This window comes from Choloepus didactylus, chromosome 8 (assembly GCF_015220235.1).
Source record: "Choloepus didactylus isolate mChoDid1 chromosome 8, mChoDid1.pri, whole genome shotgun sequence".
NCBI lineage: Eukaryota > Metazoa > Chordata > Mammalia > Pilosa > Megalonychidae > Choloepus > Choloepus didactylus.
The window spans coordinates 59,577,596-59,594,653 of NC_051314.1; the positions used below are offsets into that span (position 1 = coordinate 59,577,596).

General features: G+C 38.3%; 1 protein-coding gene across 2 annotated transcripts in view; it reads right to left on the reverse strand.

Moving 5' to 3' along the window:
* LGR5 (leucine rich repeat containing G protein-coupled receptor 5) overlaps window positions 1–17,058 on the reverse strand; it is a 134,303-nt gene that overhangs the window by 8,156 nt on the left and 109,089 nt on the right. For both annotated transcript variants that reach the window (XM_037847696.1, XM_037847695.1), the window contains 7 exons: window positions 12,926–12,994; window positions 11,489–11,560; window positions 6,711–6,782; window positions 6,483–6,551; window positions 6,274–6,345; window positions 3,000–3,065; window positions 1,953–2,024 (listed from right to left, as the gene is read on the reverse strand). In XM_037847696.1, the coding sequence (XP_037703624.1) occupies window positions 1,953–2,024; window positions 3,000–3,065; window positions 6,274–6,345; window positions 6,483–6,551; window positions 6,711–6,782; window positions 11,489–11,560; window positions 12,926–12,994 (492 nt within the window). The remainder of the gene's footprint in view (window positions 1–1,952; window positions 2,025–2,999; window positions 3,066–6,273; window positions 6,346–6,482; window positions 6,552–6,710; window positions 6,783–11,488; window positions 11,561–12,925; window positions 12,995–17,058) is intronic.

Consider the following 17,058-nt stretch of genomic DNA (forward strand, 5'->3'; position numbering starts at 1 on the left):
CCAGATGCGGTTGTGAATTTTTTATACATATTGTCTTATAACCCTCAACACAACCCTAGGAAGTAGGTATTATCATTAGCCCTATTTTACTGATGAGAAAATTGAGGCACAGTGTGCTAAGTGACAAACTAAGCCAAAAAGTAATCACAGGAACTGCAATTCGAACCCAGCAGACTGAATTCAGAGTCCATGATCTTTTGCTCAGAAAATGTTTGGAATTCTTAAGTAAATAATGAGATGGCAGATGCACTAGACCCTGATGATAGAGAATGAAAAAGTTCTCATTTTGGGATATGGCATGGTCTACCGATGACAGTGCTGAGAATTAAGTCCTACAGCAGGGAATGTGCAAAGTACACCACGGAGTGAGTTCAAAGAGGAGATCTTGTTCTTACGGGAGAGGCAGGGGGACAAGTCAAGGGTGGGGAGGAGACTGATAGGCAACAGGAACATGAGAACATGGCCAGGTGTCCGGGGACTGGGAATGAGTGACAGATGGGGCTGTACCAGGAAGTTGGGTTTTGAAGACTTTGGAAGGTGGTGCTGGGAAGTTTGGTTTTGATCTTGAAGACAACAGGAAAATAATAGGAAAATTTTTGAACAGGGAAGTAACATGATTAGATTCTTATTTTTAAATGATTGGTTTTCTTTCTCTTTAAGAGTGGGACAACCGGGCGGAGACTGACGGTAGGAGGATTGGTTAGGAGGACGGTGCTAGTAACCCAGGTGAGTGATTATGTGGGCCATTGGTAGAAAAGCATGGCTGATGAATTGGAATTGGTGGGGTTTGGTCAGTGACTGGATGTGAGGGCTAAAGGAGAGGAGGATTCAGAAGGACTGAGACCTTTAGCCTTCAGAGTTGATGTTACATTCTTTTGGTATCCTTGCAGGTCAGCCTTTTAAAACAGAACTAACTTTGGAAATGACCAGAACTGAAACCTGGTGAATAAGGAAGGTAATGAAAGCAGGCAATGTATTTTTGTTTCACACACATACACACACACACACACACACACACACACACACAGAGTAAAAGATCCATACAAGCAAATTTGAACCAAAGGTAGAGAGACAGCAACACAACTGAATTCAGAACAAGATGGTTCTCAAGGTGATTTTGGGGAGGGGAAGGTGATTCTTAAAGGTAAATTCAAATGTTTTTGAGGAATGGTATTATTTTACCAAGGGTATAGTCCATTAGGTATTAAGAAAAACTTTAGGAGTTAGCAAAAAACATACCATTGTTTAAACATTATATGTCATCAGCATTCATCAAAATCATATTGAAATCCAGTTTCTGGATTGAAAAGCTTTAACTGTTACATCACAAAAGAAATCTGTTAGCAAATTTACACTTATGGTTAATATATGTGGTGTTTTCAATCACCAAATGCAATTAAATATTTACAAATCTTAGTTGTCTGAGCTACAGAAGCATTTTCTGGGACAGGTGTGCTCAAACTTTAGTGCACTTGTTAAAATGCAGAATCCTAGGCCTTCCTCCCAGATGTTCACCTGAGGCAGGTGAAGACTGGAAGTCTGCATTTTTCACAATTGCCGCCCGGTGATTCTTAAGCACTTTGAGAAACAGATGGGATAACTCTGCTTAACCAAAAGAGAAAAGTGGGCAGGAAGAATTGTGTGATCATCCCATTGTTGTATGGTAAACCCTTCTTTGCCAATTCTAGGCCACAGACAGAAACATGTTTTGTAGGTGGTTCAACAGCTTGGCTTCCTTCCTTTTCAAGTTTCAGGTCTGCTGACTGGTAGAGAGCATAACTGCAAATTTATCCCTGGAAATTTTCAAGAGCAAAATACTTGCCTTTTAATAGCACATTGCATGTGTGAAGGCTCAACAATACGAGTAGACAGTGAAAAGAAGATATTAGGGGAAAGCCCGAAAGGGAAAGAAAGTGCTCTGGGTTGGGAAGGCGCTGGGAGGCTGCACTCACACGGATCGGAGGCTTGGCAACTGCTGGAAGGTGTCAACTCTAAGATCAGAGATTCTGTTGTGTCGCAAGTCACTGAAATGAAAGAGATCCAAGACTGACTTCAAAGTGACTGGTTCCAAAGATCACAGTCTTCAGAGAATGCTTAAGTAGCATATCTACCAAGTACCTCTTTTTAAAAATTTATTGTTTAAAAAAAGAGCATTACAATTTATATGCTAAAAAAAGAACATTACAATTTATACACTCACACATATATTGTCTATCACGGCAGTTAGTTCCATTGGGAAGATATAAAGCCATATTCCAAATATGTCATCGTCTCCCAAAACCCTTTGAAGACTCCCCTCTTGGCTCTGCCTTCTGAGCTTTTCTCACATCCTTTGAGGGTGTTTAGGAGTGTCATATTTTTACCTTTTAAAGATGAATTTGCACCCTGCCCTCCCAACTTAATGACCCAAAGATGTTCATAGACAAATCAAGCCTGAAAGGATAGAGGATTAATATTGTTTTGCTTAAAACCAAGCTGTGAGTATTAAGCAATAAGCCTGGTGTTTTGTTGTGGAGGCATTTTTAAGAGAGGAATTCCAAAATGTTTCATGCTTAAGTAGCACCTACGAGACAAACATGGCACTACCTCTGAAGATGATTATTTTGAAACAAACATGCCAACAAATCCAAGTCCCCTCTACATTAAAAAATAAAGCTACTCATTAGATATGCAAGTTTGGTTGTACTTGTAAAAGAGGAAAATTCCAAAGCCCAAACAAACCCAGGTCATTACTGCTAATTAGAGGGGAAGAAAGCACAAATGCATAACAAATTCTTTATTTGTATTACAGTACAATGCAAGATGAAATAATATAATCTGTATTTTCCAACTTTATAGCCACACTATCTGGGCACTCCTTGTGTGTGTAAGGAGGGAAAGCATCAAATGTCTCCCCAGTGAAGCACAAAGTGAGCAAACCAACGACCCCTGTGAAGTGTGAGTTTTGGCTGGGTGCTTTGTTGTTTTTGCTAGGTGCTTAGAGGGTCTGAGAGGCTTACATTTTCTGAAGCTTTTGGCAGACTGAAAAACTAGGTAAATCTTCTAACAGGTTGTAAGACAGATCTCTGAAAAACAGAAGGTGTAAAAAGGGAAAAATCTGTTACATATTAATCATAAGGAAACAAGCTTTACTGTCCTTTTTCCTTCAAGATGACATCTCTCCCAAAGGCAGACTCTAAATGTTTCCACAGCACTGACAGGGAGCAGGTAGTCAAAGACATTATTGGATTAAGCAGTAGATTCAAATATTTATTGAAATGTAACTGTTATACTTCTTCAGTTGACTTAATTTACTTAATGAATTTATTCATACTTTGTTAGTGATGATTTACAATATTCTAGCTATTATCTTACTGAAATGTGTACAAATTAAATTAAATAATTTTGCCTCTGTCTCTAAGCTGTATCTCTACAGCTAAGAGAAATAATGGTTGGTCCTTTCTAATCAACTGAAAAAAAAAAAAACCAACAACAATTCAAACATAGCACTAATGTTGAAATCAATCACCACAAGGAGAAAAAATCTAAGAAAGGCTTCAGCCAAAACTCAACAAATTACAGACTAACAAAAACATCTGGACATATTTAAAGTATAATATAACTAATCTAAAACAAGCCATGGTAATTTGCAGAAATCTTAAAAAAAGAAAGCTGGTAGGTAAAGTAACATAGATATAAAAAAATCTTGTCTCATGTTTTAAAAGTTATCAGCTAATCAGTGAACACATTTTCATGCCTGATTCTAATTTTTAAAACCAGATCACCACTATGCAACTGAAATATCCATACTATTTTCTAAGAGTTTTAAATTATTTTATTCTTGCAATTTATCCCTTTATCCTACATTTATAGAATCAATGGAATTCGTATAGGAATAGAGTTAATTTATTATACCTAAATGTTCAAATGAAGCTGCTTGCTGATGCCAAGTTGTAGTTTATAGTAGACAAAAAACTAAAGACAAAAAACAAACATCCCACACTATACGCATACATCTGATTTTGAAAAGGCAATGAACATAATAATACAGACCCATGTATTATCAAACTGATAATTTGGTTCACTCATCTCCACAGGCTGCGATGGGACAAATCCTTCCTTGTGTACCTCTTAGTAGAGGGTATACAAAATCTATGTAAGGACAGAGTGTTGCTTTCTACCTAATGATTATCACAGCTTGCACTGATTAAACACTTCCTATGTACAGGCACCATGTTTACAGCTTTACCTGAATGGTCTCATTCAATCCTTGTGGTCCCCCTAGGCGGAAGACACAATGATTACCTTTACAGATCAGTGAAAAGACTTGCCTGAGACCACCAGTTAAGTAAGTGGGGAAGGCCATACACAGCCTGGGTTGGGGGTGAAGAAACTTGGGGACAACACCAATCATGCACAGTGGCTCTTTACTCATGTAACAGATACTCAGGGGGTAATTCAGACTTACACTCCCATAAAGCAGATTGCAGTAGGTGTCAGAACCCTGGGTTCTAGTCTCAACTTCAACTAATTCTACTTGGTTGATCTACTGGCCATATATTGATGTCTTTCTCAGTTCTCCCATAACTGAAGATATTAATACCTGTTTTGCTGATCCTGCAGGGTTGCTGTGAAGACCAAGTAAATATTATAGGTTCAAGTGCCTTGAAAATGGTGATACTGCTGTTAATGCACTGTGTTCTTTCAGGTCTTTCAAGGTCCAACATGAAGACTGAATAACTTGAGGACAGAGTAATGGGATGAAAGATGTGAGAGAGAAGACAGTGCCTGAAAGTCTACAGTGTCCCAGGTGCTGTTTTATGTGTGTGACGTGTAGTAACCCACTTAGTTCTCATGATGATCCTCTGAAGGAAGTAGCTGCATCTCTATTTCATAGATGGAGAACTGAGCCTCAAAAGGGATAAATGACTTGCTCAAGATACCATGCTGGTATATAAGCGAAGCTAGATTTTAACAAGGAAGATGGGGTCTGGGGCCTTTCTCTTACCATTTTGGCAGTCTGCCTCCATTCATGCAGTTTTAGACCGGAGTTGTTTACTGTTCATTATGTGACATGGCAGAGGCAGATTTCATTTAAATTTTATCTTTCTACTTAACAGTTATGGTATGTGAAATCCCAATGATGTTACTAAAACACTTTCTTCAAGAAATGGAGATAGTAATACTTACTCTGGATGTGGTAGGCAGAATTTTAAGATGGCCACAGATTTCTACCACCTGGCATATCCATACTTTTTCCAGGTATTCAATCAAACTGTCTGTATTTAAATTCAGACTCTGCTACTTTCTCATGGCATGACTTTAACAAATGTACTTAATTTCCCTAATTCTCAGTTTTCTCAACTGTATGTGTACTTCAAAAGGCAGTGTGGGATGGGTTCTCTACTCCCCTCCTCCAGACATGAATGACCAATTCCAAGGCTGTCAGGTAGTGCTATTGCACCCCCACCCACCGGGTTCCTGGAATCCGAGTGACATGGTGGGCTGGAGATGGGAAGGCAGAATCCAATTCTTCCATCCAATATTTGTAGTGCTGCTTCTAGTTCTGCTCCTAGGTAGAGCCTATGGTGGAAGTGCAGGCGTTCAACTGCCCCAGGTGTCTACTGTGGAGAGCAGAGCCATGGCATGAAATTAAGGGTTCTCTCATCAAGTCTGACAATGCTCGAGAGGACGATGATAGGATTCAGTGGGAGTTGAAGGAGAGGGCTGAAAATGCAAGTGCAGTACGAGGTTCTTCAAATCCCTATAAACTACTTTTTGCAAGACAAGGGAAAGGCAGAAAAAAAGAGGCCCAAATCAATAGAGACAACATATGCAAGCTGTTTAACCATTAGATGAAACATCAAAACACAGCACTCACAACTATACTGGAAGAATGGTCACCTTTATCAAGGTTTGTGTGGGTCTGATAATTTAAGTTTTAATTTTGGTAGCCATATTAGGTTGTTAATTCATTATGTCATTTTGTTCTGTTCTGCAAAGCCTTTAAGGGAGGAAATGAAGTTACTTGGGCTTGTTCATGTCCATTTTCTGGAAGGGAATGTGTGCCAATGGAAATACTAATGGAGAGTCTTTGGGACTTGGAAACAAGGGTGCACATTCCATTGTTACCAGGGTCATGTTTGAGAACAACTTCCCTGGCCCAAAGGGAGAAAAGGAGGCCTGGCCTGCTGGAGACCTGTAAGGAAAGAACTTTCTCCCCTTTTAAAGGATTATTGAAATGTTTGTCATTTCACCCCTTTATGGATGCCTTATTTCCTTACTGATACGCACAGCACTTGGAGATTAGGTAACTGATCACAGACGGTTTGAGGAAGAGATGAGATCTGTGCTCCAGTTAAAGTCCTGTTGAAACACAAAACAGACATAATTCTTTTATTCAGGTGTCACACAGTGACATGTTTTGACTCACCAGCATTAAAACTGGTCAAGCTCTAAGGCCAGTGCTGTGGGCAAAGTCAAAAGTCCACTCAAATACTTACAGACTCTCCAAGCTTGCGGTTCCAGTTAGATCAGGAAATGCAGTTATTTGTGAGGCACCATTCAGTGTCCTACAAGGAAGAGTACATGAGTCTTATTGGGAGAAGATTGTAGAAAGGAGTAATTTTTATAGCCGTTTTCAAAACATTTTAATCTATGATATTCATTTGGTCTTCACAACAATCTTGCAAGGGGAAGTCGATCAATCTATAGGAGAAATAGAAACTTACAGTGTTCTTAGTTCAGGTAAGTGTTGAAAAGCAGATCTTCCAACAAGCTGGATGGGGTTGTCATAAAAATGTCTAAAAAAATTTCAAACACGAAAGTCTTAGTTTAAAACTTGAATGATGAATGAAAACCTACTCAACATTTCAATACATACATTAAATGTATTTATGTAATTTTGATTATACCATATTACATAACATTTATGATTACTTGGTTTTAGCAAACCTCAAAAGTGGTAAATCAAAATGCTTTTGTGTTATAATGTAAACACACTTTTTCATACTGTATAAATTGAAATTTTCTGACAGCAAGGCAGTTATTAGCGATAGCTACTAAGGTTGAAAGCAGGTGAACCGACTATAGTTATACTTAAAATCTTCCTTTGCTTCCAGCAACTGTGGAATATCCATTGAGTGGCAGAAAGGTAATTCAAGGTGCTGGTAATCATATCATTAATTAAAGAAAGATGATGTTTATATGTCTACATAAGGGTTAGACCCTCTGGTGAATTCTTATCATAATATACCCAAGGGAGTTTTCAGATTATTTGAGGAGAAAATAGCTCTTCTAGGGTTTTGTAGCATTAGAACTTTCTTGAATTAATGATTGCTCTAAAAGGTGAGGCATCATTAAAACAAAAATATTTTTGCTTTACAGATGTTTTCAATGTAATGGTATCTGAACTGCATGGTTAATGGAGCCCCACATTTCGTTTTTAGCTGAAATGACCTTTGGTCCAATTTAATTGTTGTTCAAAATATGAATAACTCTTTGGGTGTCTGTTAAATACTTGGCATTATATTAGATGCCAGGGGTGAAAAGGGAAGTGATAAAATGTCCCTGTGCTAAAGGAGCTTGGAATCAGTTGGAATAAAATGAAGAAATAAAATAACAGCATTGCACTTTCTAGGGGACAAAGCTTTTTCACATATATTGCTCAATTGATCCGCACAGCAACTTTATAAGATCTTTAGAGTAGATACTAGTTCCCTCATTTTTGAAGGTAGCAACTGAAGATCAGGTGCATTAACCTCCTAGAGCTTCAATTTCTTTATTTGTTAAACTGAGACAATCATACATAGTCGTAGGATTTGTGTAAGAATTAAAAGAGCCAATGCATGTGGGATAGTGTCTGGGGTATAGCAGTTGTCCAGCAAACCTAAGCCCTTTTCTGTCCTCCCACCCTCTAATATTTTCTTTTCGCTTGGGACTGGCTAATCAGTAAGAGAAAAAGCTTGAGGTGGAATATGGGCTGTATGATTAGAAAATGGAGTTTTCCTCATAAAATTTCATTATTCCTTATCTATACCATATGTGGGTATGTATGTACATGTGTTCATATACATGTTATATATGTTCAACTGTATGTACATTGGGCAGATATGAATACACATGCTTGTGTACATAAGGTAGAAGTGTTGAAATACAGACAAGGAGTTATGGGATTCCCAGCTGGGAGCTCTCTCATGTGTTAGGGGAAGATAAAAAACCTCATGGAAATGGCATTTGAAACTGGACATGGGAGACAGAACTTCAATAGGTATAATGAGGCATGAGATGGTAGGAGCAAAGGAAATAAGGAAAGAGCTTTGTTCCATGAATATAACTTCGTGTGATTTACGATATAGGGTAATTCAGGGGAGTTTTGGGAAACTGGACAGGAGAGTTGGCTTGAGCTACGCTGAAGATGGCTGTGAATGCCAGGGTAAGGAGTTGAGTCTGTTTCACAGCAGGAGAGTGACAGGCTGGATGCTGTGCTTCAAGAGAGATAACTTTGTCAGGGGTCGAGGCAGGGAGACCACTTTAATAATCAAAACTGGCAAAAATTTAGAGGTAATGGTTAGTAAAGTGGGTGGGGATGAAAAGAAAATATGAATAGGATACGGACTACCAGGGAGAAATGAGGACTGGGTAGCCAATGGGTCATGGAAGGCATTCACAGAAGTGCAGAGCCAGAAGGAGCAGGGGTGAGAGTGGCAAGGAGAAGAGATGGAAACAGATTTGGGAGCAAGGAGAGGAGAGTTTCAGGGAGAAAAGAGTCAACTCTGTCTAATGCTGGATAGAAGCTCCAATGATATTGGGGCCTGTTGGTCCTCCTCAGGGGGTATTAGTATATCAAAAGAGTGATTAAAAATCAGTCCTGTGATCAAAGACCTAAATATAAGAACCAGGACTACAAAGCTCTTAGAAGAAAACTTAGGGAAACGACTTCAAGATCTTGTGGTAGGAAGTGGTTCCTTAGACATTACACCCAGAGCACATGAGTGAAAGAAAAGATAGATAAATGGGACCTTCTCAAAATTAAAAACTTTTGTGCCTCAAAGACCTTTATCAATAAAGTGAAAAGACAAAATTGGAGAGAATATTATGAAACTACATATCCAATAAGGGTTTAATATCCAGAATATATAAAGAAATCCTACAACACAACAATAAAAAGACAAACAACCCAATTAAAAAATGGGCATAATACTTGAACAGACATTTCTCCGAAGAGGAAATACAAATGGCTAAAAGCAAACAAAGAGATGTTCAACATTGCTAGCTAATAGGGAAATGCAAATCAAAACCACAAGGATATATCATTTCACACCTACTAGACTAGCCACTATAAAAAAAGCAACAACAGAAAACCCAGGTATTGGAAAGGATGTGGAGAAATGGGAACACTCATTTATTGCTTGTGGGAATGTGGAATGGTGTAGCTGCAGTGTAAGACAGTTTGGTGGTTTCTCAGGAAGTTAAGTATAGAGTTGCCTTATGAACCGGCAATTCTGCTACTTGGTATACACTCAGAACAACTAAAAGCAGGGATGGTAACAGAAATTTGCACACTGATGTTTATAATGGCATTATTCACATTGTCAAAAGATGGAAGCAACCGATGAACAAATAAACAAAAAGTGGTATATACATGCAATGGAATATTATTCAACTGTAAAAAGGAACGAAGTCCTGATGCATATGACAACATGAATGTATCTTGAGGACATTATGTTGAGTGAAATAAGCCAGACAAAAAAGGGCAAATATTGTATCGTCTCACTATTATGAACTAACTATAATAAGCAAACTCACAAAGTTAGAATCTAGAAGATTGGTTACCAGGGGATAGATCAGAGTTAGAGAATGGGGAGTTGATGTTTAACTTGTGCAGAATCTCTAGGTTGGTGGTAAAGGTTTAGAAACACATGGTGTTGATGATAGCACATTATTGTGAGTGTAATCAACAGCACTGAATTATATAAGTAAAGGTGGTTAAAATAAGAAGCTTTAGGATGAATATATTACTAGAAAAAAAAATAAAGGGTACAACATGGGATGATGGTACAGCACAGTGCTACTGTAGACGATGGATTATAGCTAATAGTAGAGTTTAAGAATGTTCTTTCATGAATTATAACAAATATATGATACTGATACAATGTGGTAATAATAGGGTGGTATATGGGAAAAATACACCTAATGTAAATAATGGATGATAAATAGAATGACTTTAATAATCTTTCACCAATTGTAGCAAAGGTAACTCTTAAAAAAAAAGTACAATTATTAAAAAAAAAGTGCTATCATCAACTGTAACAAATGTTTCACGTGAATGCAAGGTGTTGGTGTTGAGGCTGTGTACAGGTATGCTGTATATTATGTGTGATTGTTTTGTAAACTCACAACTTCTCTAATAAAAAACAAAACAAAACAAAACCCAGTCCTGTGGCTGCAAGGAAAAAGGAGCAAAGGTGATGCAATTTACCAGCTTCTTAATACGTAAATAATTTCTAATGAGGACTAATGTGGATTGGTTAATAAATTTTAAACTCTTAGTTTGCCAACATACTGCCCAAACTTTTCAGAAATGATGAATAGTATTGTTTTCAGTTGTCAGGCACTCCAGCTGATTTGTGACAAATGCCACATGATTCCAGAAAACCTTTCAATCAAGTTGGCACAGGATGAACATTTGCCAAAAAGTGCTTCTAGAGTCATGCTCAACAGTTGTCCTTACTCTCCTCCTCCATGTCTGAGACTCCTCACCCTAACCCAGGCCAGTACCACACAGAAAACCTGCCTCTGACAAGTGCCTTTTAACTAAGAGTCAGTTGAATATTTGTATATTTTCTTCTTCCTAATCAACATGTGATCCATCTTCTGTGCTAAACGTAAAATATGGAATTAATCGTACTCTGTAGTTGCAGGCAGTTTAATGCTTTTATGTGAATCCTCATATACACCTCTCTAAATGTATGTGACTGTTTAGAATTATATTCTAGTTTGTATAAATGTGATTCAATGTTTGGGTTTGAGAATTAACAGATACAGGAACTTAGCATAAAACAGCATTTTCACTCTCCCCCACCCCAATTTATCTGGAGTCTATAGCTGTAAAGAACCTCTGTATATAATAATTTATATTTCTAGTACACTTGGGTTCAAGTTCTGTGTGACCTTAACATTGATTCTCTAAAAATCAGTTTTATTCCTTAGAAAATGGAGATAATCAAAAGTATTTCACAGGATTATTATGACGTGAGACAAGGTATCTGAAGATACCTAGCATAATGTACTGCATATAGTAAATCTAAAAAAAAAGCCATCAGAATGCTGAATTCTTGGCATTCAGCTAAAATCTGGCAAAATGCCTCCATATACAATTTTCTGTACAGTTTCTTACACTGATTGACACACACGTGGGCAAATATAGAACAATCATTGTATATATTTAAAAGTATAATACAAGCTCTATTTCAGGAAGGAAAATCCAAAAAGCACTATGATCACTTACATTGTAATAAGGGAAGGGTTGCCTACAAATGCTTTCTCAGGTATGGACTTGATATTGTTGCTATGAAATCCTCTAAAAAGAGAGAAAAAACAATTTATAGAAAATAACATGTGTAGTAAAATTATTTTGCAGTTTTTCCCCTGTGGCAATAATCAGAACCTTTAGTAACCAGAGGGCCACGTTAAATCCATCTGTGCATCTTGAAATTTACGGTCCCTCATTCACTCTCTACTAGAAAAAGAAGTCACCAGCTTTCATCTTGGAAGAAGAATAAAGAATCTGAAAATAATAATTGTGCTTTGTGGAAATTTACCATCTAATGTTATAGAAAGAAATTCAATGTGTTAATGTCCAATAGAGCACCAGTGCATGATAGCCTAAGAGAGGGCAAACCATCTTTGGAGAGAGGATTATGATCAGCTCCTTCTGACCCCATTTAAAGTTAGAAGAGAAAATTGACTTAAACTTCAGTGAAGCAGAGACTTAACTTATCTTGTTACGAGGATGAAATTTCCTGACCCCTAGGCACGGGCCTGGAAGGAAGGTGCCCAGTTCAGTGCGCCTGTAATTCCAAACTGATTCCCATCTGTCAATGCTACTGTTGTATGAATGGCAGAAAGCACAGTCAGTGATCTTTGGGTCCTCTGTGGGGAGGACTGTGTGATGTGTGTGTCAGTTTGGGGCTGTCTGAGAAAATATGATGATGACTTCCCAGTTGTGCCACACACGGCGTTTCTTGGGGCAAAGCTCTCGGAGGCTTGTTCTTATAAACAAGCTCTACCATCTACCACCTTTGGCTGTGTAGTCTTATTTCTCTCTGCTAGGAGAATAAGGCTTTATGTTTATTTTCCTTTCCAAGAGTTAGAACATTCCTCATATAGGTTTTCTTATTTTTAGATACAAAGGAAAGCAAATTAAATTTTAGCGTATATAAGACAATATATGCAACGTAAGGTTTCATTGTAGCAAAATTGTGTGTGGTTTTTTTTGTTATTAAATAAGATTCATGAAGAATTTAGAGAACAAAATCATGTATGTGAGAGCATCTAGGACTTTACTAAGCACATAGAAATTCATTCATCCAGTCCCAGACTTGGGTAACCTGGGAAGGTTTCTTCTTGGAAATCCTCAGCAAATAACTGACTTCCATTACAGTTCTACTACAATCTCTGAAGTATGTAATTGTTGGGAGAGTATGGCTTAGGAAAAGAGACATAATGTCTCTATATTAGAGAAAGCTCATTATTAATCAAGAAAGATCATCTGCGGTTTGCTGGTGATAGAGGTCAATTAAAATATATTTCAGGTGTAATGAACAATTATTTATACAAACAATATTTTTCCTGCAAGTTGTATTATGCATAAAAATTACACATATTTTAGAATTAAATTCACAAAGAATAAATTTCCCCCATTAAATTTGCCCTAAATACTTACAATTCTTTAAGGTTGGAGAGTGTCCTGATTGCAGTGGGGAATTCATCGAGGTGATTGTAATTTAAATCTCTGAAAATAAAGAGTATTTTCAGTTTTTCCTTTAAACATTCATGTATGTTATATTTACAAGAAAAGTTAACATAATATTCCAATGGACCAATGTCATTCTTGCTCCTTCTTTTATAGAGAGAGATGTTCTTGGCTTGCTGACCACCACCATTCCACAAGTATCTGCATTAAAAAGGCCATTAGACCTGCTTATAATTGTGCCTAAGTGTCTCCTCCTGAATGCCTCTTTGTTGCTCAGATGTGGCCCTCTCTCTCTAGCTAAGCCACCTTGGCAGGTGATCTCACTGCCCTCCCCCCTACGTGGGATCTGACACCCAGGGGTGTAAATACCCCTGGCAGTGTGGAATATGGCTCCCAGGGAGGAATCTAGACCCAGCATCATGGGACGGAGAACATCTTCTTGACCAAAAGGGGGATGTGAAAGGAAATGAAATAAATATCAGTGGCTGAGGGATTCCAAAAGGAGCCGAGAGGTCACTCTGGTGGGCATTCTTGCACACAATATAGATAACCCTTTTTAGGTTCTAATGAATTGGAATAGCTAGCAGTAAATACCTGAAACTATCAAACTACAACCCAGAACCCTTGAATCTTGAAGATGACTGTATAACAATGTAGCTAATGAGGGGTGACAATGTGATTGGGAAAGCCATGTGGATCACACTCCCCTTGGTCCAGTGTATGGATGGGTGAGTAGAAAAATGGGGGCAAAAAAAAAAAAAAAAAAGGCATCCAGTATTCTTTTTTACTTTAATTGTTCTTTTTCACTTTAATTTTTATTCTTATTATTTTTGTGTATGTGGTAATGAAAATGTTGAAAAATTAATTTTGGTGATGAACATACAACTATATAATGGCACTATGTACAATTGATTGTACACTTTGTATGACCACATGGTATGTGAATATATCTCAATAAAATTGAATTAAAAAAAAACCCTTTGGTACAACCATTTTGGAAATAAAGGCTTTTTGAGAAAAAAAAAAAAAGGCCATTAGAATTATCTTGAGAAATTTCAGAGCATTAAGGCTCAATGGCACCGGAACATTTAAAGAAAGGATGAGACACGCAGCAGTGTTAACTTCCAAGCAGGAGGGACACTTGGCCAGGGGCCAACTGCTTGCTGCTGTAGCTCTTCATTTGTACCTGGCTCACTAAGTTGCCAGCTTCTGTCTGCACTTCTCCAGGCTCCTGTATCACACCCCCTTCCTTGTTCCCTCCTTCACCCTCTGACTTTTTTTCTCTGCTTTTCAGAGACTTGCCTGGCAGGACATTTTTGATGGCTGCTTTGTTCCTGATTCCTGTAGGGTGCCTGCAGCTCCAGGTTCCAGGATGATAGCCTGATCCTGGAGAGGTTCATGTGATGCAGGGCATTCTCAGGAAGGACATGGGGTCTAGAATTTCCTCAGGGTCACAAATAATGATTCAGATCAGACATATGATGCTTCCCTTGATCTGTGAGGCAAAGCTCTATATTATACCTCATGCAAAGAGATGGCATGGCCAGACCTTCTCAAACCATTAATTTCTCCATCAGTTATGACACAAATGGCTTTTCAATTCCATTACTTGCAAGAATTTTATAGTCTTACTCCACTTTATATTTACAATTTGTATGAAAAAGTAATTGCTTCCTTGTCTGTGGGAATGGCAGATTTCCCAGATGATGCAGGAGAACTTTTTGGTCAGACAATCGGATGTGGTTAAATCTTTTTCTGTGGAGAAGAACCGCAATTTAATTTTAAGAGAGATAATTTGACTGAGTTAAACATGAATCAAGATTCCTACTTGTCTGGCACAAACCATCCTTAAGCTATACTGGAGGCAGGAAACTCGTTTTTTGTGGACATAAATGTTCTTCCTGTTTGTAAATCTCTTCAGATGCTCTGTTTTGATTAAACAAGGATTGCGCCCTTATAAATTACCTGGATTTCTAGTGGAGGGAAGGAACAGGTTGGGAATAACCAATTTACGGATTCTCTGTAGCCCTGGGCAAGGTGTGTGTGTGTGGGTGGGGGAGGACGTGAAATATTTTGCTTCACGGTATTTATATGCAAACCTGAGTCCTCTCATGAAACATGGGAAAAAGGACAAATTCTAGAAATACTCATCAAAGCCCACCTTGTTTTTTTGTTGCTGTTGTGTTGAAAAGGACTGGAAGGTGATTTTCCATTGCTAAGCTCCCCAGCCCAGCTCTGTGTCAATAAGGGTGAAGTTCTAATTTTTTCTAGCAGTTGATGGGAACTGCTTGGCTATGTCATTAAAGTGACAATTGGCACCTGAGAGGAAACACTGAGTGACCTAAGTAACGCAGAAAGGGGCACTATTAGTGCTTATTGGCTACAAGAAGGCCACCACCAACAGATGGTCCTTAAGGAATTAGTGGACCCAGACCCGGTATCGCCAGATTTGAGCTCTGTATGCAAATGAGTAATGGACGCCAAGGCCCCAGGAGAGGTGGTCTTTGGTCGTCTCCTTCCGTAGTCCTGGTCAGAGCCAGCATTGGAGACTGGGTGGCCCTGTGTAGTTTATTGCACTTGGGTATTAAGAACATGGCGGGGGGGGGGGGGGCACCTGGATCTACTAGTACTCTCCTCTCCCAGCACACACAGGACCCTTATGGTCTGTCACTCACCCTCATTACTCCTCCCCCAGGAAAAGGCTGGGGCCCTGATGTGGTCAGCTGGCTGGACTCAACTTTTTTTTAATAACCAATATTTTATTAGAAGTCCTTTCACTTTGCAATTGTCCACTGCTTTAGAACTACAATTATGTTTCATATGTACTACAATATATATGAAGTTTTCATTTCTTTTTTATGCAATTTTATTGAGATTCAATTTTATTGAGATATATTCACATACCATACAATCACCCAAAGTGTAAAAAAATTGTTCATATCATCATATAGTTGTGCATTCATCACCACAATCGATTTTTTGAACATTTTCATTACTCCAAATATAAGAATAAGAATGAAAATAAACATAAAAGTTAAAAAGAACACCCAGAACATCTCATACTCCTTTTTTCCTCCCTACTATTCATTTACTTTTTGTCCCCATGTTTTCTACTCATTTGTCCATAAACTGGATAAAGGGAGTATGAGCCACAAGGTTTTCACAATCACACAGTCACACCGTATAAGCTATATAGTTATACGATTGTCTTCAAGAACCAAGGATACTGGATTGCAGTTCAACAGTTTCAGGTATTTCCTTCTAGCTATTCTAATACTCCGAAAGCTAAAACGGGATATCGATGTAATGCATAAGAATAAACTCCAGAATGACCTCTCGACACCATTTGAGATCTCTTAGCCACTGAAACTTTATTTTGTTTACTTTCTCTTCCCCTTTTTCGTTAGGAAAGTTTTCTCAATCCCATGGTGCTGGATTCAGGCTCATCCCCAGGAGTCATGTCCCACGTAGTGGGGAGGGCAGTGAGTTTACCAGCTGAGTAATCTGTGCTTGTAGCTTGTATTCAGTAGTCTGAATTTGTTAATTAAAACTGCAATTGGAGCTTGGTTGAGTTACTGTCCCTTGCTCCAGGTAGCCTGCTTCTTTCTCCCACAGTGAAGTTTTCCAACTCAGCCTGCCATGCCAGTGGGGGAAGGATACCAGCTCTGCAGTTTGGGGAGCTTTACTCAGAGTTCTATGCAGTGATCTCATCCATTCCACCATTCCAGGTTGGTGTATGATGTGTGTCTAGTCACAGATGTCCCCCAACAGTTGTTCCAGACTATTTACCAGTTGTTCCTGGCTATTTACTAGTTGCTTTAGAGGACTAGCTAAATTCCACACCTCTCTATGCCACCATCTTGCCCTGCCTCTGAAGTTTTTATTTCTTATCACTTTAATAATTTTAATTTAATTTAAAATGACTTTTAGGGTAGTCTCACTTTTGAGGGAGCAGCTATTCTTGTGTTTATAGTTTCACTGACATTTGCTCATGAAGGATTGATCCTTAATGTGTTTTCCATTTATTTAGTATGAGTCACTCATGAGCAGAGGTTATATTTTTTGCTAATACCAAGTGGCCGCATTTGTAGAAAAGACAATGC